Here is a 24,520-nt window from a genome sequence, read left to right as displayed (position 1 = left end):
AAATGCTCACTAACAGGGATGTAAACAAATGTGTGCACAACATTTGAGAGAAATAAGATTTTTGTGCGTATGGAAAATATCAGGGATTTTTTAATGCAGCTCATGAAACATGTGACCAATACTTTACATGTTGCGTTTGATATTTTTGTTCAGTGTAGTACCAGTACTTCAGTATGTAGTATACCTGTGTATCCCAGAGCACTGGATGCAGAGGGTGATGCCCAGGTTGATGCTGGCCCAGCGTGGGTCAGGCTGGCCACAGTCACAGCAGCAGGCGTTGCCCCCAATGACTATGACCCTCTGGAGGGCGCTCTCCCCCTTTAGTGACCTCTCTTTGGGCTCGCCGCCCGAGTCCAGGCTGCCTGTGGACGTGGAAGACTTCCGGTCCAGCTTCTGGCATGGAGGGCCATGAACATGAGGTTATACACAAGATACAACACTAGAAGAAGAACGATACTTCGTTGTCTATTGGTACAGACCAACCGACTACACACACACACACACACACACACGCACACACACGCACACACACGCACACACTAGAGGGAAATCCTTTATTTTTGTTCACATCTTTTGTCTAAGAGGTACATCTGATTATTTTCATCCTGACATTGACAAAATGGAAACAAATAGCAATAAATAACATGGAGAAATGTATTGAGGTCATTAGTTATGCTAGTGTGTGGGTGACTCACCTCAGCGTCCTCTCCCTGCTCCCTGAAGGCAGTGGCAATGCTGTTCTGGACAGCTTTGATCCAGGCCTGCCTCAACTTCTCAGAGTCAGCCTGCATCATACAGCTCCTGGAGTGGGGGGGGACACTGGGACGTCAGCCTGCTGCCTGGCCTACATGACCAAAAGTATGTGGACACCTGCACCTGGAGTTGGTCCCCTCTTTGCTGCTATAACAGCCTCCACTCTTCTGGGAAGGCTTTCCACTAGATGTTGGAACATTGCTGCGGGGACTTGCTTCCATTCAGCCACAAGAGCATTAGTGAGGTCGGGCACTGATGTCGGGCGATTAGGCCTGGCTCATAGTCGGCGTTCCAATTCATCCCAAAGGTGTTCGATGGGGTTGAGATCAGGGCTCTGTGCAGGCCAGTCAAGTTCTTCCACACCAATCTCGACAAACCATTTCTGTATGGACCTCGCTTTGTGCGCGGGGACATTGTCATGCTGAAACAAGAAAGGGCGTTCCCAAACTGTTGCCACAAAGTTGGAAGCACAGAATCATCTAGAATGTCATTGTATGCTGTAGTGTTAAGATTTCCTTTCACTGGAACTAAGGGCCCTAGCCCAAACCATGAAAAACAGCACCAGACCATTATTCCTCCTCCACCTTTACAGTTGGCACTATGCATTGGGGCAGGTAGCGTTCTCCTGGCATCCGCCAAACCCAGATTCATCCATTGGACTGCCAGATGGTGACACGTGATTCATCAATCCAGAGAACGTGTTTCCACTGCTCCAGAGTCCAATTGCTGCGAGCTTTACAGCACTCCAGCCGACGCTTGGCATCGCGCATGGTGATCTTAGGCTTGTGTGCGGCTGCTCGGCCATGGAAACCCATTTAATGAAGCTCCCGACGAACAGTTCTTGTGCTGGCGTTACTTCCAGAGGCAGTTTGGAAGTCGGTATTGAGTGTTACAACTGAGGACAGATTCTGTGAGCTTGTGTGGCCTACCACTTCCCGGCTGAGCCGTTGTTGCTCCTAGACGTTTCCACTTCACAATAACAGCACTTACAGTTGACCGGGGAAGCTTTAGCAGGCTAGAAATATGACGAACTGACTTGTTGGAAAGGTGCCATCCTATGACAGTGCCACGTTGAAAGTCACTGAGGACATTCTACTGCCAATGTTAGCCATGCAATCTCCATAGGCTGTGTGCTCGATTTTATAAACCTGTCAGCAACGGGTGTTGCTGAAATAGCCGAATCCACTCATTTGAAGGGTTGTCCACATACTTTTGTATATCTAGTGTATAGATGTGCATTATAGTATGTGTGTGTGTACTTACTTGGTGGGGGACACCACTTCAAAGCAGAAGCGGCGTTCGATATCCTCACAGTGTTTGACTGTACATAGCCGCAAGTCCTCCACCACCACTGTGGGATTATCCTGGGAAAGGGGAACACAGCTTCAGTAACACACACACACACACGCAGAAACAATGCAATATACACATACACACTCATTTACAAATTGCATGCGCAAGCGCGCGTGCACACACGCAAATGTAATTTCTTCAGAGGTATACACAACACAGGTGTTAATTTAATTCCATATTGTAACCTGGTAACCTTGAGCAAAGTGAATATGTTGTGTTAACTGTGCTTCAAATTCAACGCTACCTCATATTAAAATGCAAGGGGAATATTTGGGCTGGAAGTTTATATTTGATGTTGTGCGTAGCAGCTGGAGGTTCCATCCCAAATGGCACCCTTCTCCCTATACAGTACACTACCCATAGGGTTTTGGTCAAAAGTAGTACACTATTTATAGGGAACAGGGTACCAATTTAGGACACGGCTGGTGTAATCTGATTTACCTTGAATTTCTTCTGGTAAACTAGCTGATTGTTTTGAATGGAGAACCAGCGCCTGAAAGGAGATCACAAGAGCGTTCACATCACGTTCACGACAATTTAAAGCATTTAATATAGTCAATTGAAATGGATAGAGATTTAATGAAGGACAAATAAATTGACTAAAAAATAATAATCTGATATTATCGTGGGAGAATAGCTAGGTAGAAAACGTAGCCGTTTGTTGGTTTGACAGATAATGTCGGGAAAAAAAGCTTTTCTGCACCGTAATATTGAACTTTTGAAACCCAATTGTTTGTCTGAGAAACAAGTGAATAGGTAACACAAGTCATTCTCAGTCAGCATGGTTCCAGAGACCTCCATCTTGCAGTACAGGGAATGTATTCTGAGGCTGCAGGACAATAAAGAGTTGGAGCTCTTCTTGCTAACGCCATGCAGCTCACGGAGCCCTGCACCATTGCCATTCAGGCTGCGCTCTCCCAGGTGTCAGATGACTACGCTACGTCACTACCTCCCTCCCTCCTGACTGACCCTGGATGATTGCATACTAAACTGTGATTTATCACCTCCCCACCCAGCTAATAACTAATCACCACAAGGTTAGAGGACACAGAAAGATTACCACTACCAGGAATGTTCTACCTACTGGACATCGTGGTGTTTAGTGCAATGGTGAAGCCGTTTCAGGGCACAGCTAGAGAGAGAGGGATAGAGAGACTGATAGAGGGGGGAGAGAGAGAAATGGGAGGCGGAGGAGAGGAGGAGGAAGAGAGGGGGAGGCGGGGAGAGGAGAGGAAGGAGAGCAAAGGAGGGGGGAAAAGGAGAGAGAGAGAGATGGGGGAGGGAGAGGAAGGAGAGAGAAAGAGGGGGGAGAAGGAGAGAGAGAGAGAAAGAGGGGGGAGAAGGAGAGAGAGAGAGAAAGAGGGGGAGAAGGAGAGAGAGAGAGAAAGAGGGGGGAGAAGGAGAGAGAGAGAGAAAGAGGGGGGAGAAGGAGAGAGAGAGAAAAGAGGGGGGAGAAGGAGAGAGAGGGGGGAGAAGGAGAAAGAGGGGGGAGAAGGAGAGAGAGAGAAAGAGGGGGGAGAAGGAGAGAGAAAGAGGGGGAGAAGGAGAGCGAGAGAAAGAGGGGGGAGAAGGAGAGAGAGAAAGAGGGGGGAGAAGGAGAGAGAGAGAAAGAGGGGGGAGAAGGAGAGAGAGAAAGAGGGGGGAGAAGGAGAGAGAGAAAGAGGGGGGAGAAGGAGAGAGAGAAAGAGGGGGGAGGAGGAGAGAGAGGGGGGAGGAGAGAGAGAGGGGGGAGGAGAGAGAGAGGGGGGAGAATGAGAGAGAAAGGGGGGAGAAGGAGAGAGAAAGAGGGGGGAGAAGGAGAGAGAAAGAGGGGGGAGAAGGAGAGAGAAAGAGGGGGAGAAGGAGAGAGAAAGAGGGGGAGAAGGAGAGAGAAATAGGGGGAGAAGGAGAGAGAAAGAGGGGGGAGAAGGAGAGAGAAAAGGGGGAGAAGGAGAGAGAGAAAGAGGGGGGAGAAGGAGAGAGAGCAAGGGGGGAGAAGGGGAGAGAGAAAGAGGGGGGAGAAGGAGAGAGAGAAAGGGGGGAGAAGGAGAGAGAGAAAGAGGGGGAGAAGGAAAGAGAGAGCGAGGGGGCAGAAGGAGAGAGAGCGCGAGGGGGGAGAAGGAGAGAGAGCGTGAGGGGGGAGAAGGAGAGAGAGCGTGAGGGGGAGAAGGAGAGAGAGCGTGAGGGGGGAGAAGGAGAGAGAGAGGGGGGAGAAGGCGAGAGAGAGAGGGGGGAGAAGGAGAGAGAGCGCAAGGGGGGAGAAGGAGAGAGAGCGTGAGGGGGGAGAAGGAGAGAGAGCGCGAGGGGGGAGAAGGAGAGAGAGCGTGAGGGGGGAGAAGGAGAGAGAGAGGGGGGAGAAGGCGAGAGAGAGAGGGGGGAGAAGGAGAGAGAGCGCGAGGGGGGAGAAGGAGAGAGAGCGCGAGGGGGGAGAAGGAGAGAGAGCGTGAGGGGGGAGAAGGAAAGAGAGAGCGAGGGGGCAGAAGGAGAGAGAGCGCGAGGGGGGAGAAGGAGAGAGAGCGTGAGGGGGGAGAAGGAGAGAGAGCGTGAGGGGGAGAAGGAGAGAGAGAGGGGGAGAAGGCGAGAGAGAGAAGGGGGAGAAGGAGAGAGAGCGAGGGGGAGAAGGAGAGAGAGCGTGAGGGGGGAGAAGGAGAGAGAGCGCGAGGGGGGAGAAGGAGAGAGAGCGCGAGGGGGGAGAAGGCGAGAGAGGTGCATCATGTCTTACCTGTTCCATGTTTTGAAGGCGTTGCTGGCCCTCTTAAACAGGTAGCCCTCCATCGCAATGCCATTGTCTGCATCCACATTGTACTCCAGCTTGGTGTCGTCATTCGAGAAGTCCTGAAAGAGAGAGAGAGAGAGAGAGAGAGAGTGAGAGAGTGAGAGAGAGAGAGAGAAAGAGCGGGAGAGACCAGAGGTAGGAGAACAGAGAGAGGGGGAGAGAGAGAGAGACCAGAGGTAGGAGAACAGAGAGAGAGAGAGAGAGAGAGAGAGAGAGAGAGAGAGAGAGAGAGAGAGAGAGAGAGAGAGAGAGAGAGACCAGAGGTAGGAGAACAGAGAGAGAGAGAGACCAGAGGTAGGAGAACAGAGAGAGGGAGAGAGAGACCAGAGGTAGGAGAACAGAGAGATGGTGAGAGAGACCAGAGGTAGGAGAACAGAGAGAGGGTGAGAGAGAGAGAGAGACGAGAGGTAGGAGGAGAGAGAGAGAGACGAGAGGTAGGAGAACAGAGAGAGGGAGCGAGAGAGACCAGAGGTAGGAGAACAGAGAGAGAGAGAGAGAGAGAGAGAGAGAGACCAGAGGTAGGAGAACAGAGAGAGGGAGAGAGAGAGAGAGAGAGACCAGAGGTAGGAGAACAGAGAGAGGGAGAGAGAGAGACCAGAGGTAGGAGAACAGAGAGAGGGAGAGAGAGAGACCAGAGGTAGGAGAACAGAGAGAGGGAGAGAGAGAGAGAGAGACCAGAGGTAGGAGAACAGAGAGAGGGAGAGAGAGAGACCAGAGGTAGGAGAACAGAGAGAGGGAGAGAGAGCAGGAGAGACCAGAGGTAGGAGAACAGAGAGAGGGAGAGAGAGAGAGAGAGACCAGAGGTAGGAGAACAGAGAGAGGGAGAGAGAGAGAGAGAGACCAGAGGTAGGAGAACAGAGAGAGGGAGAGAGAGCGGGAGAGAAAATAGACAATGGCATTTTGTGTTGGTAGCGCTTGGTTTTGTACATCGAATACACAGCACACAAACAGGCTTGAGGCATACAGACGTTCAGTCAGTGAGGCGGGCAAAAAAACAGTCTGATCCTGATTCACTGTGGGCGGCCAGGTGAGGAGGGACTCGGCACTGTGCCATTGAGCCACACATTTGGGGTCGTGTTCACTAGCCATAAAAAGGAAGAAAACCACTGAACTACGGTGGGCGTTAATGAACACAACCCTGTTGACCTTACAAAAGGGACAATTCAGTAGGTAACAAACACTAGACAAGAGCAATATGTTTCTATAAAAGTAGTGGCTAATTATACAACGTACATAGTAATGGCATTTCTATGGAGTTGGGACAGGAAGAGAGGGGTACTTTGAGAAGATGTGGGTTAAATATGTGGGTTTGATCAAAATGCAAAGGGAGAATTCTTTTTTGTAAACGGATGAGGTAGGCTCACACAAACGAGACATTTTCCTATTTAGTGCCTACTGAACATGCCTATCCTTGGAAATATACATGTACTAGAGATACAGGCCCAGGGGAGATACAGGCCCAGGGGAGATACAGGCCCAGGGGAGATACAGGCCCAGGGGAGATACAGGCCCAGGGGAGATACAGGCCCAGGGGAGATACAGGCCCAGGGGAGATACAGGCCCAGGGGAGATACAGGCCCAGGGGAGATACAGGCCCAGGGGAGATACAGGCCCAGGGGGCACACATATGGACGTTGCAGTGACCATAGAATCTCTTAAAACGGCTGCCAATCCACCCATTACAGCATCATTAACTTGAATGGGATATAGGATTTAATGAAACAGTCCTCGAAGCAGATCATCTGTGATAGGAAAGATACGGCTTTAAAATTGTAAGATAATAAACATCCAAGTGGAAAACGATGACAGTAATCCTCTCAGTTCCAAATGACTACTAGCACACGATATTGAGAACCCAAAGCACCACGGCATCAGAACCTTCCTGTCAGATCTGGGTTCCATTAGCCTGTATTCGTCCCAGTAAGGTCTGCAAGACGCCGTTGGTTGATCTGTGTGTAATAGGAGTTTGACCAAATCAAATCAAATTTTATTGGTCACATGCGCCGAATACAACAAGTGCAGACATTACAGTGAAATGCTTACTTACAGCCCTTAACCAACAGTGCGTTTATTTTAAACAAAAAAAAAAAGTAAGAATAAAACAACAACAAAAAAAAGTGTTGAGAAAAACAAAGAGCAGAAGTAAAATAAAGTGACAGTAGGGAGGCTATATATACAGGGGGTAACGGTGCAGAGTCAATGTGCGGGGGCACCGCTAGTTGAGGTAGTTGAGGTAATATGTACATGTGGGTAGAGTTAAAGTGACTATGCATAAATACTTAACAGAGTAGCAGCAGCGTAAAAAGGATGGGGTGGGGGGCAGTGCAAATAGTCCGGGTAGCCATGATTAGCTGTTCAGGAGTCTTATGGCTTGTGGGTAGAAGCTGTTGAGAAGTCTTTGGACCTAGACTTGGCACTCCGGTACCGCTTGCCTCATGCGGTAGCAGAGAGAACAGTCTATGACTAGGGTGGCTGGAGTCTTTGACAATTTTGAGGGCCTTCCTCTGACACCGCCTGGTATAGAGGTCTTGGATGGCAGGGAGCTTTGCCCCAGTGATGTACTGGGCCGTACGCACTACCCTCTGTAGTGCCTTGCGGTCAGAGGCCAAGCAGTTGCCATACCAGGCGGTGATGCAACCAGTCAGGATGCTCGATGGTGCAGCTGTAGAATTTTTTGAGGATCTGAGGACCCATGCCAAATCTTTTAGTCTCCTGAGGGGGAATAGGCTTTGTCGTGCCCTCTTCACGACTGTCTTGGTGTGCTTGGACCATGATAGTTCGTTGGTGATGTGGACACCAAGGAACTTGAAGCTCTCAACCTGTTCCACTACAGCCCCGTCGATGAGAATGGGGGCGTGCTCAGTCCTCTTTTTTTTTCCTGTAGTCCACAATCATCTCCTTTGTCTTGGTCACGTTGAGGGAGAGGTTGTTGTCCTGGCACCACACGGCCAGATCTCTGACCTCCTCCCTATAGGCTGTCTCATCGTTGTCGGTGATCAGGCCTACCACTGTTGTGTCGTCGGCAAACTTAATGATGGTGTTGGAGTCGTGCCTGGCCATGCAGTCATGGGTGAACAGAGAGTACAGGAGGGGGACTGAGCACGCACCCCTGAGGGGCCCCCCGTGTTGAGGATCAGTGTGGCAGATGTGTTGTTACCTACCCTTACCACCTGGGGGCGGCCCGTCAGGAAGTCCAGGATCCAGTTGCAGAGGGAGGTGTTTAGTCCCAGGATCCTTAGCTTAGTGATGAGCTTAGAGGGCACTATGGTGTTGAATGCTGAGCTGTAGTCAATGAATAGCATTCTCACGTAGGTGTTCCTCTTGTCCAGGTGGGAAAGGGCAGTGTGGAGTGCGATAGAGATTGCATCATCTGTGGATCTGTTGGGGCGGTATGCAAATTGGAGTGGGTCTAGGGTTTCTGGGATTATGCTGTTGATGTGAGCCATGACCAGTCTTTCAAAGCACTTCATGGCTACAGACGTCAGTGCCACGGGTCGGTAGTCATTTAGGCAGGTTATCTTAGAGTTCTTGGGCACGGGGACTATGGTGGTCTGCTTGAAACATGTTGGTATTACAGACTCGGTCAGGGACATGTTGAAAATGTCAGTGAAGACACTTGCCAGTTGGTCAGCACATGCCTCGGAGTACACGCCCTGGTAATCCGTCTGGCCCAGCGGCCTTGTGAATGTTGACTTGCTTAAAAGTCTTACTCACATCGGCTACGGAGAGCGTGATCACATAGTCGTCCGGAACAGCTGGTGCTCTCATGCATGCTTCAGTGTTGCTTTGCCTCGAGCCGAGCATAGAAGTGGTTTAGCTTGTCTGGTAGGCTTGTGTCACTGGGCAGCTCGCGGCTGTGCTTCCCTTTGTAGTCTGTAATAGTTTTCAAGCCTTGCCACATCCGACGAGCGTCAGAGCCAGTGTAGTATGATTCAATCTTAGACCTGTATTGACTCTTTGCCTGTTTGATGGTTCGTCGGAGGTCATAGCGGGATTTCTTATAAGCTTCCGGGTTAGAGTCCCGTTCCTTGAAAGCGGCAGCTCTACCCTTTAGCTCAGTGCGGATGTTGCCTGTAATCCATGGCTTCTGGTTGGGGTATGTACGTACGGTCACTGTGGGGACGACATCATCGATGCACTTATTGATGAAGCCAGTGACTGATGTGGTGTACTCCTCAATGCTGTCTGAAGAATCCCGAACATGTTCCAGTCTGTGCTAGCAAAACAGTCCTGTAGCTTGGCATCTGCGTCATCTGACCACTTTTTTATTAACCGAATCACTGGTGCTTCCTGCTTCAGTTTTTGCTTATAAGCAGGAATCAGGAGGATAGAGTTATGGTCAGATTTGCCAAATGGAGGGCGCAGGGAGAGCTTTGTATGCGTCTCTGTGTGTGGAGTAAAGGTGGTCTAGAGTTTTTTTTCCCTCTGGTTGCACATTTGACATGCTGGTAGAAATTAGGTAGAACGGATTTAAGTTTCCCTGCATTAAAGTCCCCGGCCACTAGGAGCGCTGCATCTGGATGAGCGTTTTCCTGTTGATTAATGGCCTTGTACAACTCGTTCAGTGCAATCTTAATGCCAGCATTGGTTTGTGGTGGTAAATAGACAGCTATGAAAAATATAGCTGAAAACTCTCTTGGTAAATAGTGTGGTCTACAGCTTATCATAAGATACTCTACCTCAGGCGAGCAAAACCTCGAGACTTCCTTAGTATTTGATTTTGTACACCAGCTGTTGTTTACAAATATACAGAGACCGCCACCCTTTGTCTTACCGGAGCCAGCCGTTCTGTCCTGCCGATGTAGCGTGTAGCCTGCTAGCTGAATGGTATCATTGTTGTCGTTCAGCCACGACTCCGTGAAACATAAGATATTACAGTTTTTAATGTCCCGTTGGTAGGATAACCGTAATCTTAAATCGTCAATTTTATTCTCAAAAGATTGAACGTTGGCTAATAGTATTGATGGGAGAGGCAGTTTACTCGCTCGCCGTCGGATCTCATAAGGCACCCCCGACCCACGTCCACGATATCTCCGTCTCTTCCTCAGGCGAATGACGGGGATCTGGGCCTTGCCGGGTGTCTGTAGAATATCCTTCGCGTCCGACTCGTTGAAGAAAAAGTCTTCGTCCAATGCGAGGTGAGTAATCGCTGTCCTGATATCCAGAAGCTCTTTTTGGTTATAAGAGACGATGGCATAAACATTATGTACAAAATAAATTACAAATAACGCGGAAAAACACACATAATAGTACAATTGGTTAGAGGGCTGTAAAACGGCAGCCATCTTCTCCGGCGCTGTCAACTCCTTCAGCATCTACTTACAGCTAGCAGGATGCGGGTGTGTGTGTGTGTGTGTGTGTGTGTGTGTGTGTACTCGTGACCAGATTGCATTCTGCACTGAAACCTGAGCAAAGGGGCCTGGAGCTAAACACCTCAGCCTAGCAATCCCCTGGTTTGACACACACACTTCCACCATTACACTGTAGGACAACAGAGGTTATTTTTAGATGGGGGGGGGTACAGTACAGAATGTAGTCAATGCCAGGCAGATAAATGGAGGGGGGAACGGAAACTGGCTGTACGAAGACGCCCAACTGTGTCAATACAAGACTCCCATCACAAAATGAACCCCTTCAATCCTAGAGAGGGTGACTACTAAATGAAGCCCTTCAATCCTAGAGAGGGTGACTACTAAATGAAGCCCTTCAATTTTAGAGAGGGTGACTACAAAATGAACCCCTTCAATCCTAGAGAGGGTGACTACTAAATGAAGCCCTTCAATCCTAGAGAGGGTGACTACTAAATGAAGCCCTTCAATCCTAGAGAGGGTGACTACTAAATGAAGCCCTTCAATCCTAGAGAGGGTGACTACTAAATGAAGCCCTTCAATCCTAGAGAGGGTGACTACTAAATGAAGCCCTTCAATCCTAGAGAGGGTGACTACTAAATGAAGCCCTTCAATCCTAGAGAGGGTGACTACTAAATGAAGCCCTTCAATCCTAGAGAGGGTGACTACTAAATGAAGCCCTTCAATCCTAGAGAGGGTGACTACTAAATGAAGCCCTTCAATCCTAGAGAGGGTGACTACTAAATGAACCCCTTCAATCCTAGAGAGGGTGACTACTAAATGAAGCCCTTCAATCCTAGAGAGGGTGACTACTAAATGAACCCCTTCAATCCTAGAGAGGGTGACTACTAAATGAACCCCTTCAATCCTAGAGAGGGTGACTACTAAATGAAGCCCTTCAATCCTAGAGAGGGTGACTACTAAATGAACCCCTTCAATCCTAGAGAGGGTGACTACTAAATGAAGCCCTTCAATCCTAGAGAGGGTGACTACTAAATGCAACAACTCTTACTACCAGTAAATATCACTAGAGATTGTCACGGTTTTAAAATGTATTGTTGTACTGCTGTTAATAAAAATATCAGGCCAGTGGTGTGAGATATTGCATGTGACTAACACATTAACTGAGACAGAACCAGACCATAGTCCCCGCTCCGATTTCATCGTGGGGGAAAATAATGATGTTTTAGCCATCCACTGTGAAAATAGAAACAAGAAATAAGCTTTAGAAAACGGACAGAGTCCTCCACTCAACCTCTCCAATCAGTCTTGAGAGAGAGAGAGCTTGGTAAATTCTGTCTCGTATGACTGCTGCGTGTATCACTAACCATGATCAAACAAGGCAACAGTAAACATGTCTTCCCCCAGGAATGATGCAGCGCCCCCCTTGGGCCAATTGAGATATCGCGTGTGACTAACAAATTTCAATTACTGGGTGCGTCCACAGATTATCCAATATATTGACCCGAAACAAGTGGCCGCTCTAACAAATGAAAAATAATGTATTCAAAATGGAAGACAGTTAGCCTGGGTACCAGTCTCTTTAGCTAATCCCCTCCCTGTACTCCATGTCATGTGCCAAAGAGACTGGGCTTTACGCAGTCTTCAAATATGAACATTCTATCATAACGAGTAGAAGAAAACAGAGGATTTGCTCCTGATTCGATCACCCTCACAGCTATCCTCCAACCACAATGATTAAATTGGAACTCGACTTTTTTTCTCCACAGAACATGTCGGCGAAGACAGTACAGTATGAAGGTTGGCAGAAATTGCGTTTCCAATGCCATGGCGACATTGGCTAGCTAAACTGTCGTCTTGTGCCGGACTGCGCATGTGCAGGCCTTCAAATCATAGGCCCTCCTTCGATATAAAGTTGTTGTTTTTTTTACGAAAATGAAAACGTGTCAGTTAGTCACTTTCACAAGGTTGGAATAATAACATATTTAACTACTTAAGACATTGGCTCAAATCTAGGTTGTGCCTTTAGAGTTCGAGAAAATTACCTACTAACGAAGAATTTCTAATTTCTCTCATTGACTTCTCAAACCTCGGCCTGGTCTGTTTGGTCTGTTTGGCAAGCCTCCGGGTTATGACGACGGTATCCGGTTGCTAATCAACAATTTGTTTGTCCATACTAAACCAGTCCGTCAAAAGTTGCTAGCGCATGTCTAAATTCTCAAACTAAATACATACTGCAATTCCAACCACAAAACGCCTTAGTTTTGATTTTAAGCCTCAAAATACAACATTCCTAGCTAACAGCTAAATGTTTGTTTTTGACTTTGTTATAAAACAAAATTATATTTGAGGCTCCACATCTAGTCATGGAAATTCATGTTATTTCCAACAACCAAAGAGAAAATCCACTAAATCCAGCGCATATTGAACTTTGAGATTGCCGAAAGGCCAGTCTCTTTGGCAATGACAAGGAGTGGAACGTTAGCTAAAGGGCGGTACTCAGAAGGGGCCAAGATCAGGTGGGACCATTCTAACCAATGAGAGGGCAGATACATGTGTGAACAACAGGCACAACTCTGATATAAAGTGTTTTTTCTCAAAGTTGCCGGGATGTCACGTGTGCTACTTATCAGTAGACTCGTAACAACCTAAGCACTACGAAACAACTATTCGATCAAATAAGCCACACGTAGCAAATAAGCTATTACATTTTCTGTTAACCAAATTCGACACTAATTGACCTCCATACTAAACTCCTTGCTTGGTGACTGAAAAAGAAGTTACCTGCTGGAGAAGACAGATTTTGGGCCCAGTTATCGCTCTGGCATCGCCTCTTCCTCTCTGGTGTGACTCACACATTCCAGTTAATTACTATAGATCCCCCCTTGGGCCAATCAGTGTAATTTAGTAAATGCCGGATCTCTATGGCAAGACGCATCATTCACCTAAGATGTGTCAAAATCGGGCCAGTGCCGTCTGTGATATCGCGTATGACTAACGTACGAACTAACGTACAAACTAACGTACGGATGGAGACAGAGCCTGGTTGTACAGTGTAGCCTCACTAGTGTGTAGCCTGGTTGTACAGTGTAGCCTCACTAGTGTGTAGCCTGGTTGTACAGTGTAGCCTGGTTGTACAGTGTAGCCTGGTTGTACAGTGTAGCCTGGTTGTACAGTGTAGCCTGGTTGTACAGTGTAGCCTCACTAGTGTGTAGCCTGGTTGTAGAGTGTAGCCTGGTTGTACAGTGTAGCCTGGTTGTACAGTGTAGCCTGGTTGTACAGTGTAGCCTGGTTGTAGAGTGTAGCCTGGTTGTACAGTGTAGCCTGTTGTACAGTGTAGCCTGGTTGTAGAGTGTAGCCTGGTTGTACAGTGTAGCCTGGTTGTACAGTGTAGCCTGGTTGTACAGTGTAGCCTGGTTGTAGAGTGTAGCCTGGTTGTACAGTGTAGCCTGGTTGTAGAGTGTAGCCTGGTTGTAGAGTGTAGCCTGGTTGTACAGTGTAGCCTGGTTGTACAGTGTAGCCTGGTTGTACAGTGTAGCCTGGTTGTACAGTGTAGCCTGGTTGTAGAGTGTAGCCTGGTTGTACAGTGTAGCCTGGTTGTAGAGTGTAGCCTGGTTGTACAGTGTAGCCTGGTTGTACAGTGTAGCCTGGTTGTACAGTGTAGCCTGGTTGTAGAGTGTAGCCTGGTTGTACAGTGTAGCCTGGTTGTACAGTGTAGCCTCACTAGTGTGTAGCCTGGTTGTACAGTGTAGCCTCACTAGTGTGTAGCCTGGTTGTACAGTGTAGCCTGGTTGTACAGTGTAGCCTCACTAGTGTGTAGCCTGGTTGTACAGTGTAGCCTGGTTGTAGAGTGTAGTCTCACTAGTGTGTAGCCTGGTTGTACAGTGTAGCCTGGTTGTACAGTGTAGCCTGGTTGTACAGTGTAGCCTCACTAGTGTGTAGCCTGGTTGTACAGTGTAGCCTGGTTGTACAGTGTAGCCTGGTTGTACAGTGTAGCCTCACTAGTGTGTAGCCTGGTTGTACAGTGTAGCCTCACTAGTGTGTAGCCTGGTTGTACAGTGTAGCCTCACTAGTGTGTAGTCTGGTTGTACAGTGTAGCCTGACTAGTGTGTAGCCTGGTTGTACAGTGTAGCCTCACTAGTGTGTAGCCTGGTTTACAGTTAACCCTCACTAGTGTGTAGCCTGGTTGTACAGTGTAGCCTGGTTGTACAGTGTAACCTCACTAGTGTGTAGCCTGGTTGTACAGTGTTAGCCTGGTTGTACAGTGTAACCTCACTAGTGTGTAGCCTGGTTGTACAGTGTAGCCTGGTTGTACAGTGTAACCTCACTAGTGTGTAGCCTGGTTGTACAGGTGCTCACTGTGTGTAGCCTGGTTGTACAGTGTAGCCTGACTAGTGTGTAGCCTGGTTGTACAGTGTAGCCTGGTTGTACAGTGTAGCCTGGTTGTAGAGTGTAGCCTGGTTGTACAGTGTAGCCTGGTTGTACAGTGTAGCCTGGTTGTACAGTGTAGCCTGGTTGTACAGTGTAGCCTGGTTGTGTGTAGCCTGGTTGTACAGTGTAGCCTGGTCGTAGAGTGTAGCCTGGTTGTACAGTGTAGCCTGGTTGTACAGTGTAGCCTGGTTGTACAGTGTAGCCTGGTTTACTAGTGTGTAGCCTGGTTGTACAGTGTAGCCTGGTTGTAGTGTGTAGCCTGGTTGTACAGTGTAGCCTGGTTGTACAGTGTTAGCCTGGTTGTGTGTAGCCTGGTTGTACAGTGTAGCCTCGCTAGTAGTGTAGCCTGGTTGTACAGTGTAGCCTCACTAGTGCGTAGCCTGGTTGTACAGTGTAGCCTCACTAGTGTGTAGCCTGGTTGTACAGTGTAGCCTCACTAGTGTGTAGCCTGGTTGTACAGTGTAGCCTCACTAGTGTGTAGCCTGGTTGTACAGTGTAGCCTGGTTGTACAGTGTAGCCTGGTTGTACAGTGTAGCCTCACTAGTGTGTAGCCTGGTTGTACAGTGTAGCCTCACTAGTGTGTAGCCTGGTTGTACAGTGTAGCCTCACTAGTGTGTAGCCTGGTTGTACAGTGTAGCCTCACTAGTGTGTAGCCTGGTTGTACAGTGTAGCCTGGTTGTACAGTGTAACCTCACTAGTGTGTAGCCTGGTTGTACAGTGTAGCCTGGTTGTACAGTGTAACCTCACTAGTGTGTAGCCTGGTTGTACAGTGTAGCCTGGTTGTACAGTGTACCTCACTAGTGTGTAGTCTGGTTGTACAGTGTAGCCTGGTTGTACAGTGTAGCCTCACTAGTGTGTAGCCTGGTTGTACAGTGTAGCCTCACTAGTGTGTAGCCTGGTTGTACAGTGTAGCCTGGTTGTACAGTGTAGCCTGGTTGTACAGTGTAGCCTGGTTGTACAGTGTAGCCTCACTAGTGTGTAGCCTGGTTGTACAGTGTAGCCTGGTTGTACAGTGTAGCCTCTTGTACTGTCGTGTAGCCTGGTTGTACAGTGTAGCCTCACTAGTGTGTAGCCTGGTTGTACAGTGTAACCTCACTAGTGTGTAGCCTGGTTGTACAGTGTAACCTCACTAGTGTGTAGCCTGGTTGTACAGTGTAGCCTGGTTGTACAGTGTAGCCTCACTAGTGTGTAGCCTGGTTGTACAGTGTAGCCTCACTAGTGTGTAGCCTGGTTGTACAGTGTAGCCTGGTTGTACAGTGTAGCCTGACTAGTGTGTAGCCTGGTTGTACAGTGTAGCCTCACTAGTGTGTAGCCTGGTTGTACAGTGTAGCCTGGTTGTACAGTGTAGCCTGGTTGTACAGTGTAGCCTGGTTGTACAGTGTAGCCTGGTTGTACAGTGTAGCCTGGTTGTACAGTGTAGCCTGGTTGTACAGTGTAGCCTGGTTGTACAGTGTAGCCTCACTAGTGTGTAGCCTGGTTGTACAGTGTAGCCTCACTAGTGTGTAGCCTGGTTGTACAGTGTAGCCTGGTTGTACAGTGTAGCCTGGTTGTACAGTGTAGCCTGGTTGTACAGTGTAGCCTGGTTGTACAGTGTAGCCTGGTTGTACAGTGTAGCCTGGTTGTACAGTGTAGCCTGGTTGTACAGTGTAGCCTGGTTGTACAGTGTAGCCTGGTTGTACAGTGTAGCCTCACTAGTGTGTAGCCTGGTTGTACAGTGTAGCCTGGTTGTACAGTGTAGCCTCACTAGTGTGTAGCCTGGTTGTACAGTGTAGCCTCACTAGTGTGTAGCCTGGTTGTACAGTGTAGCCTCACTAGTGTGTAGCCTGGTTGTACAGTGTAGCCTCACTAGTGTGTAGCCTGGTTGTACAGTGTAGCCTCACTAGTGTGTAGCCTGGTTGTACAGTGTAGCCTCCTGGGGCCTGGTTGTACAGTGTAGCCTCACTAGTGTGTAGCCTGGTTGTACAGTGTAGCCTGGTTGTACAGTGTAGCCTCGTTAGTACGTGTAGCCTGGTTGTACAGTGTAGCCTGGTTGTACAGTGTAGCCTGTTAGCCTGGTTGTACAGTGTAGCCTCACTAGTGTGTAGCCTGGTTGTACAGTGTAGCCCTGGTTGTACAGTGTAGCCTGCTTGTACAGTGTAGCCTGGCTGTGCAGTGTAGCCTGGTTGTACAGTGTAGCCAAGCCTGGTTGTACAGTGTAGCCTCACTAGTGTGTAGCCTGGTTGTACAGTGTAACCTCACTAGTGTGTAGCCTGGTTGTACAGTGTAACCTCACTAGTGTGTAGCCTGGTTGTACAGTGTAGCCTGGTTGTACAGTGTAGCCTCACTAGTGTGTAGCCCTGGTTGTACAGTGTAACCTCACTAGTGTGTAGCCTGGTTGTACAGTGTAGCCTGGTTGTAAGTGTAGCCTCACTAGTGTGTTAGCCTGGTTGTACAGTGTAGCCTGGTTGTACAGTGTAGCCTCACTAGTGTGTAGCCTGGTTGTACAGTGTAACCTCACTAGTGTGTAGCCTGGTTGTACAGTGTAGCCTGGTTGTACAGTGTAGCCTGGTTGTACAGTGTAGCCTCACTAGTGTGTAGCCTGGTTGTACAGTGTAGCCTCACTAGTGTGTAGCCTGGTTGTACAGTGTAACCTCACTAGTGTGTAGCCTGGTTGTACAGTGTAGCCTCTATGTTTTCGCAGTGTTGTACAGTGTAGCCTCACTAGTGTGTAGCCTGGTTGTACAGTGTAGCCTCACTAGTGTGTAGCCTGGTTGTACAGTGTAGCCTCACTAGTGTGTAGCCTGGTTGTACAGTGTAACCTCACTAGTGTGTAGCCTGGTTGTACAGTGTAGCCTGGTTGTACAGTGTAGCCTCACTAGTGTGTAGCCTGGTTGTACAGTGTAGCCTCACTAGTGTGTAGCCTGGTTGTACAGTGTAGCCTGGTTGTACAGTGTAGCCTCACTAGTGTGTAGCCTGGTTGTACAGTGTAGCCTCACTAGTGTGTAGCCTGGTTGTACAGTGTAGCCTCACTAGTGTGTAGCCTGGTTGTACAGTGTAGCCTGGTTGTACAGTGTAGCCTCACTAGTGTGTAGCCTGGTTGTACAGTGTAGCCTGGTTGTACAGTGTAGCCTGGTTGTACAGTGTAGCCTGGTTGTACAGTGTAGCCTGGTTGTACAGTGTAGCCTGGTTGTACAGGTACAGTGTAACCTCACTAGTGTGTAGCCTGGTTGTACAGGTACAGTGTAACCTCACTAGTGTGTAGCCTGGTTGTACAGTGTAGCCTGGTTGTACAGTGTAGCCTGGTTGTACAGTGTAGCCTGGTTGTAGCCTCAGTGTAGCCTGGTTGTACAGTGTAACCTCACTAGTGTGTAGCCTGGTTGTACAGTGTATAGTGTTGCCTGGTTGTACAGTGTAGCCTCACTAGTGTGTAGCCTGGTTGTACAGTGAGCCTGGTTGTACAGTGTAGCCTGGTTGTACAGTGTAGCCTGGTTGTACAGTGTAGCCTGGTTGTACAGTGTAGCCTGGTTGTACAGTGTAGCCTGGTTGTACAGTGTAGCCTGGTTGTACAGTGTAGCCTGGTTGTACAGTGTAGCCTGGTTGTACAGTGTAGCCTCACTACATTTGACATTTTAGTCATTTAGCAGACGCTCTTATCCAGAGCGACTTACAGTTAGTGAGTGCATACATTTTCATACTGGCCCCCCGTGTACTAGTGTGTAGTCTACTCAAACAGACTCTTCAGAAGGTCTTTTTGGGCTGTATGTATGTATTATTCAAGGACTCTGTCCCAGCATATACCCTGAAGGAATTAAATAGTTGTTCATTTTGGGAAGCGGTAAAAACATGTCATCCCTCTGCAGACACAAAGCCATACCGCAAACCAGCCGTTCAGCAAGGGCTCACGACAGACAGCGACATAGAATCCAATCCCCAACCAATCAAAAGCCAAGGCAATAATGGATTGTGTGGGCAAACCGTCGCCCTGCTTGAAAAGTAATATTTTATTAATCCTTCTCTCCTTCCTTGGAGTAATCAGCGATCTAACGGGATTGGAGAGGTGAAGGCAGGGGTTGCACCACAGAGCTTCCACCAATCCATCCATGTCCGATCAGGTATTGCTTCAAGGAGAAGGGGAAGTAAATGTTTCAAACAGGGCCCAAGTAATGACAGCAACCTGTCTTGCTAACTGGACAATGAGTGACAAGGAGTTGGCATGGCAGTAAAAACTGATCTGGGACCAGGCTAATGCTTTGTAGTGAGAAGGAAAAAACAGTTGGAGCCATACTTTAGAATGAGAAAACCACACGCGTCAGCAAAATCTACATGAATGCAAATCACTCATCACTCCGGTTATACAGGCAGGAGAGGAGGGGGTTGGTTGGTTGGGTGGGGGGGGGGGGGGTCAATGGAAACCAAATATCAAATTTAAATTAATTATTACATACGGAGGATCTCCATGCGCAAAAGCTGCGGCCATCGGGTAAAGGGTCAACCTCTGTCACCTCCTAAAAGACTCACACCGGAAGAATGAGGAAGGGCTGAGAAACACAGAAACTGAGAAAGAGGACACTTGTTTCCCTGACATACAATTGGAGATAGTTAACACACACAGAGAGAGAGAATGGCCATAGCACAGAGCCATGTCAAGCTGAAAGTAAAACACACGTTTTACCCCATTCTTCCAGCGCACTCACCAGATACCACACATAGTGGAACCTGCTGAAGATCTTCATCTTCATCTTCATGTCTGTGACAGGTCAGTGTGTGTGTGTGCCCCAGTCACCGTGACGATGGCTAGCTAGCGTTAGCTACCTTCACCTGTCCCCTCGCAGCATCTCTAGTGACAGCCCTGTCACACTCGCAGGCTAGCTGCCGCCCTCCCTTCCTTCCTTCCCGGTGTGCGTGTGGCCGTCATCAAACGCTTGTCACCGCTGCTGGCTGAGCTTGGCCCCTCCCCCTTCCGCTAAGACCACAGCGGCATGCGAAGGTCACTGGGATGTGAGAGTGTGTGTGTGTGTGTGTGTAGGTAGGTAGATGCTGGCTGGTGCTATGGGGTTAGAATAACCAACCGAACTCCATACAGAGTAGCTCCGGCATGAAACATTTATCCAGCTTCTGTTTGAGAGCCGTGTACTCCACTTCCCCCTCTGTCACACTGTACGCCTGTCTAACGTTAGACACGTTTCTCTGCAGCATGTACAAACTTCAAGCCCCCTCCGCCCAATGAGGCTGTGACACGATGGTGCCCTCTGGGTATTAGTAATTGACACAGGCAGATTTAAGGCAAACTAAAATGCACATAAGTCTAGACAACCATGCCGTTTTTTTTTTCGTTTTTTTTTTCACATTGTTTGTAACTTATTTTGTACATAATGTTTCTGCTACCGTCTCTTATGACCGAAAAGAGCTTCTGGACATCAGAAAGTCAACTACCCACCTATAGCAATAAGGTTATAGTTCTAGATGTATCAACCTTTGAACAGAATCTCTCACCCATTCACTTTGCACCAAGGCTTAATGACTAGAGAGTAAAATAATATGCTGTATCAACAATACATAAAGGTGAATGAATGATTGGCATTTACCACAGCCGACATGGCCATGGATTTCAACGGACACACACGACCCGGAGCAAGTGTGGTCTTAACCCGGTCACGTCATGCATGTCTTAACCCGGTCACGTCATGCATGTCTTAACCCGGTCACGTCATTTATGTGTCAATAATATATAATGGTGACTAGCCTACTCCGTCTACTACATGAACGACTGGTCGGTTTTGCTCTAGTGGTCTACTGAATATGACTAAATCACTGCCAGGGGCTTCAGACAGTCAGCATGCAGAAAGAAATAACAGGAACAGGAGAGGGAAAAGGCTTACCTGCAGTGCAGCCTGGGAAAGAGTGGAGAGAAGAGGAAAACAGAAATTAGATCTGCTGATACATACTGGAAGAACGAGAGAGAGGAAGAGCGAGAGAGAGGGAAAGAGAGTGTAGAGAGGCAGAGAGAGGGGGAAAGAGGGAGTGTAGGAGAGAGGCAGAGAGAGATGGAGGGAGCGAGACAATATATAAATAGCATCTACTGAAAGGGAGGGGATTGGAGAGGGAGGGCCCTGGGAAGCAAGGCGCTCAAGGACGAGCGGAAGCTGGCACGGGCTGCCTATGAGAGGGGTCCTGGCTGGAAGTGGTGCTTAGGCTGGAGAGCCAGCTGCTGCTCCCCGCATGCCGCACGCACACACAGACACACACAAAACAGACAGGAGGAAAAAATGGAGCGAGAAAGATATTTCCATGAAGACAGACTGCCTGACGCGCTATAAGAGGCCAGACAGACACACTCATGAAGACAGACTGCCTGACGCGCTATAAGAGGCCAGACAGACACACTCATGAAGACAGACTGCCTGACGCGCTATAAGAGGCCAGACAGACACACTCATGAAGACAGACCGCCTGATGCGCTGTAAGAGGCCAGACAGACAAACACACTCAGACACACACCAAACTCCCCCATGCACAAAAACAGGTTTCAGTTAGACTTGTCCCGAGAGTCTTGGACTTACATTACCTACCAATACAAAAGGAATTTGATTTATTTTACCTTTATTTAACAGGGAGTTCCATTGAGACCAAGGTCTCTTTCGCAATGGATCCCTGCATGCACACATTTTAATTTAGTTGGCGACTTAGGCCTAGTTTACATAATAATAATAATAATAATAATAAATATTCCATTTAGCAGACGCTTTTATCCAAAGCGACTTACAGTCATGCATGCATACATTTTTGTGTATGGGTGGTCCCGGGGATCGAACCCACTACCTTGGCGTTACAAGCGCCGTGCTCTACCAGCTGAGCTACAGAGGACATCTACCACCCAACACCGTGGCATTTGAGGGCTGTGATGGGTGACATGACGGCGGTGAAATGCATCCGTGTTGTTTGGTAAGTGAGCCCCGGAGCTTCCGACCCACTTGAATAATGCATGGTGTGTGACTGTGTCCGTGACGGCTGCATGAGATCACCCTAAGGCTGCATCCCAAACAGCACCCTATTCCCTATCTAGTGCACTGCTTTTGACCAGGACCCGTAGGGAATACGGTGCCATTTAGAACACAGCCTGTGAGATCCCATTACATTTTACATTTACATTTTTAGTCATTTAGCAGACACTCTTATCCAGAGCCACTTACAGTTAGTGAGTGCATACATTTTATTTTTTTATTCATACTGGCCCCCCGTGGGAATCGAACGCACAACCCTGGCGTTGCAAGCGCCATGCTCTACCAACTGAGCTACCCAAGCCTGCCCAATAACTCCTCTAGTCTTCTAGTGTTCCGCAACCAAATTAACCATCAAGTGTCGCCATTTATGAAATCCTTAAATCACAATCCATACTGTATGCATGGAAATATAAACTGTAGCTCAATAGAACGATAGTGTGAGCATTAGTGTGAGTAGGTAGGTACACAAATGATTGGCTAAGGGGGTGGGGACCAAATTAAATCATAGATAGTCATTAATAATGACTTAATTCATAACAATATACTGTATACAGTGGCGCAGTGGTCTAAGGCACTGCATCGCAGTGCTAGCTGTGCCACTAGAGATCCTGGTTCGAATCCAGGCTCTGTCGTAGCCGGCCCAGCGTCGTCCAGGGTAGGGGAGGGAATGGCCGGCAGGGATGTAGCTCAGTTGGTAGAGCATGGCGTTTGCAATGCCAGGGTTGTGGGTTTGATTCCCACGGGGGGCCAGTATAAAAAAAATATGTATTCACTAACTGTAAGTCGCTCTGGATAAGAGCGTCTGCTAAATGACTAAAAATGTAAATGTAAAATGTAAATTGTTTTTCTATGTGTGTATGCATTGGATTGAGTAAGGGCAAAAGTGGTGGAGTAACTGGGGGGTATATTGGAGTTTCAGGGCGTACAATAAGAAACGGCTGAGGGATCCACTCCCATCACATCACCGCTTTAGACCAGTGCAGAGGCTCATAGAGCTCTCCAAGGCTAGGGACAGGGAGGGAGGGGGAGTGTGTTACCTTCTGTTGAATGGTGGAGTGTTTCTGCTCCATGTCCCTCTTCTCCTTGGCTGCATCCACCACCAGCTGGTCCAGCTGAAACATAGCAGAGTGTGGAAACCATTAAGTGTGTGTGTCATGTTTTTAGGTAGGTTGCATGGTTTTGCTCACCTTAAGTACCCCACCAGTCATCTAAAGAGGCTTTCTTCACCTCAACAGGGTTGTGTTCATTGGGGCATGCAACACTTTTTTTTTTTGCAACAAAAATCTAATATGACAGTATTTTTTTGGACAAATTCAGGAAATCCGTCGCTTTCTTTTGTCTGGTGCCTAATGAACACGATCCAGCTCTGTTCCCCACAATCCCCAGTAGGCCCCAGCAATACTTCTTTAATGCATCCAGTGCAAGGGTATCCAGGTACTATTTGTATTTGAGAAGGTCAAGGCACACAAATCTCGTAGGTGGCAAAGGTCCAGATGGATATTGTCATTTATCGGCGTAGTAACAAACCCCCACCTTGCAACCCATGCGACCCCAAACTGTTCACACCCCTCTTGTTGGCGAAGAGAAAATGCCCTTTTAAAGCTAATTCCCCACATTTCCATGTGGGCAGATTTCTCATTGTTCTCATTCATTTCCTGCAATTCTACTCATTTTCCATGTCTTACGTGTGTTTTTACGATACCAGGGGTCGAAGACCCAACAGTTTTATAGTCAGGACCTGTGGTCTGTATTGACCCCGTTCTGGGTCCGGTCCGCCAGTTGATTATGGGGGATCTAGTGTTCTGGGTCTGGGCCGCGGTCCACCAGTTGATTATGGGGGATCTAGTGTTTTCAGAACAGTGCTGATGAAGGACGCGAGACGAGGAGAGGAAGACTCCATTTGTAGGAGAAACTGAAAACCAACTAGCAACCAGAGACCCCAAACTAGGCTACGAACTTGAACTTCCCTTTGATGTAGCTAGAGAGAAAAGTCTGCGTGCTCCTTTTCAATCTAGCCTATAGACATGTCAGTGTCCCGTGGATAAACAACTGCTCCTCTAAGAGATGAGCTCTCCTCCTTGAACAAAATGGACTGGGCCATCGATGCTTTATCATGTGTGAAATTGGATTGTGGGGAGATTGATTCTCTCCTTCCTGGTTAGTACCACACACACAAAATAAAATGTATTAGACTGTAATTAGGTAATTGGATGACCCCAGAGCTTGTTTCCTACTTCAGTGTAATTCTAGTCTAAATCAGCATCTAGGATAACTCATCTCACAGACAAAGGAAACACCATCTGGAGAGAGAGGAAACACCATCTGGTGAGAGAGGAAACACCATCTGGTGAGAGAGGAAACACCATCTGGTGAGAGAGGAAACACCATCTGGTGAGAGAGGAAACACCATCTGGAGAGAGAGGAAACACCATCTGGTGAGAGAGGAAAGAAACACCATCTGGAGAGAGAGGAAACACCATCTGGTGAGAGAGGAAACACCATCTGGTGAGAGAGGAAACACCATCTGGTGAGAGAGGAAAGAAACACCATCTGGAGAGAGAGGAAACTATCTGGAGAGAGAGGAAACTATCTGGTGAGAGAGGAAATACTATCTGGAGAGAGAGGAAAGAAACACCATCTGGAGAGAGAGGAAACTATCTGGAGAGAGAGGAAACTATCTGGAGAGAGAGGAAACTATCTGGAGAGAGAGGAAACTATCTGGTGAGAGAGGAAATACCATCTGGAGAGAGAGGAAACACCATCTGGAGAGAGAGGAAACACCATCTGGAGAGAGAGGAAACACTATCTGGAGAGAGAGGAAACACTATCTGGAGAGAGAGGAAACACCATCTGGAGAGAGAGGAAACACCATCTGGAGAGAGAGGAAACACCATCTGGAGAGAGAGGAAACACCATCTGGAGAGAGAGGAAACACCATC

The 24,520-nt window shown here is 48.1% G+C and overlaps 1 protein-coding gene across 11 annotated transcripts in view; it reads right to left on the bottom strand.

Moving 5' to 3' along the window:
- Positions 1 to 24,520, bottom strand: part of LOC121576511 (arf-GAP with coiled-coil, ANK repeat and PH domain-containing protein 2) — an 89,994-nt gene that overhangs the window by 26,391 nt on the left and 39,083 nt on the right. For 6 of the 11 annotated variants that reach the window (XR_006661557.1, XM_041889703.2, XM_041889702.2 and 3 more), the window contains exons 9-16: positions 22,619 to 22,693; positions 20,460 to 20,471; positions 19,026 to 19,085; positions 4,808 to 4,920; positions 2,548 to 2,599; positions 2,017 to 2,117; positions 696 to 801; positions 185 to 393 (exon numbers count right to left, since the gene is read on the bottom strand). Coding sequence is in view for 10 of the 11 variants with exons in the window: in XM_041889703.2 (XP_041745637.2) it covers positions 185 to 393; positions 696 to 801; positions 2,017 to 2,117; positions 2,548 to 2,599; positions 4,808 to 4,920; positions 19,026 to 19,085; positions 20,460 to 20,471; positions 22,619 to 22,693 (728 nt within the window). In the remaining variant the exon portion in view is untranslated. The remainder of the gene's footprint in view (positions 1 to 184; positions 394 to 695; positions 802 to 2,016; positions 2,118 to 2,547; positions 2,600 to 4,807; positions 4,921 to 19,025; positions 19,086 to 20,459; positions 20,472 to 22,618; positions 22,694 to 24,520) is intronic. The other 5 variants (XM_041889707.2, XM_041889711.2, XM_041889704.2 and 2 more) reach the window with 4 other exon arrangements.

The sequence above is a fragment of the Coregonus clupeaformis genome, chromosome 11 (assembly GCF_020615455.1).
Source record: "Coregonus clupeaformis isolate EN_2021a chromosome 11, ASM2061545v1, whole genome shotgun sequence".
Classification (NCBI taxonomy): domain Eukaryota; kingdom Metazoa; phylum Chordata; class Actinopteri; order Salmoniformes; family Salmonidae; genus Coregonus; species Coregonus clupeaformis.
Note: the sequence above shows the minus strand (reverse complement) of the source record. Positions and strands in the feature narration are given on the sequence as shown.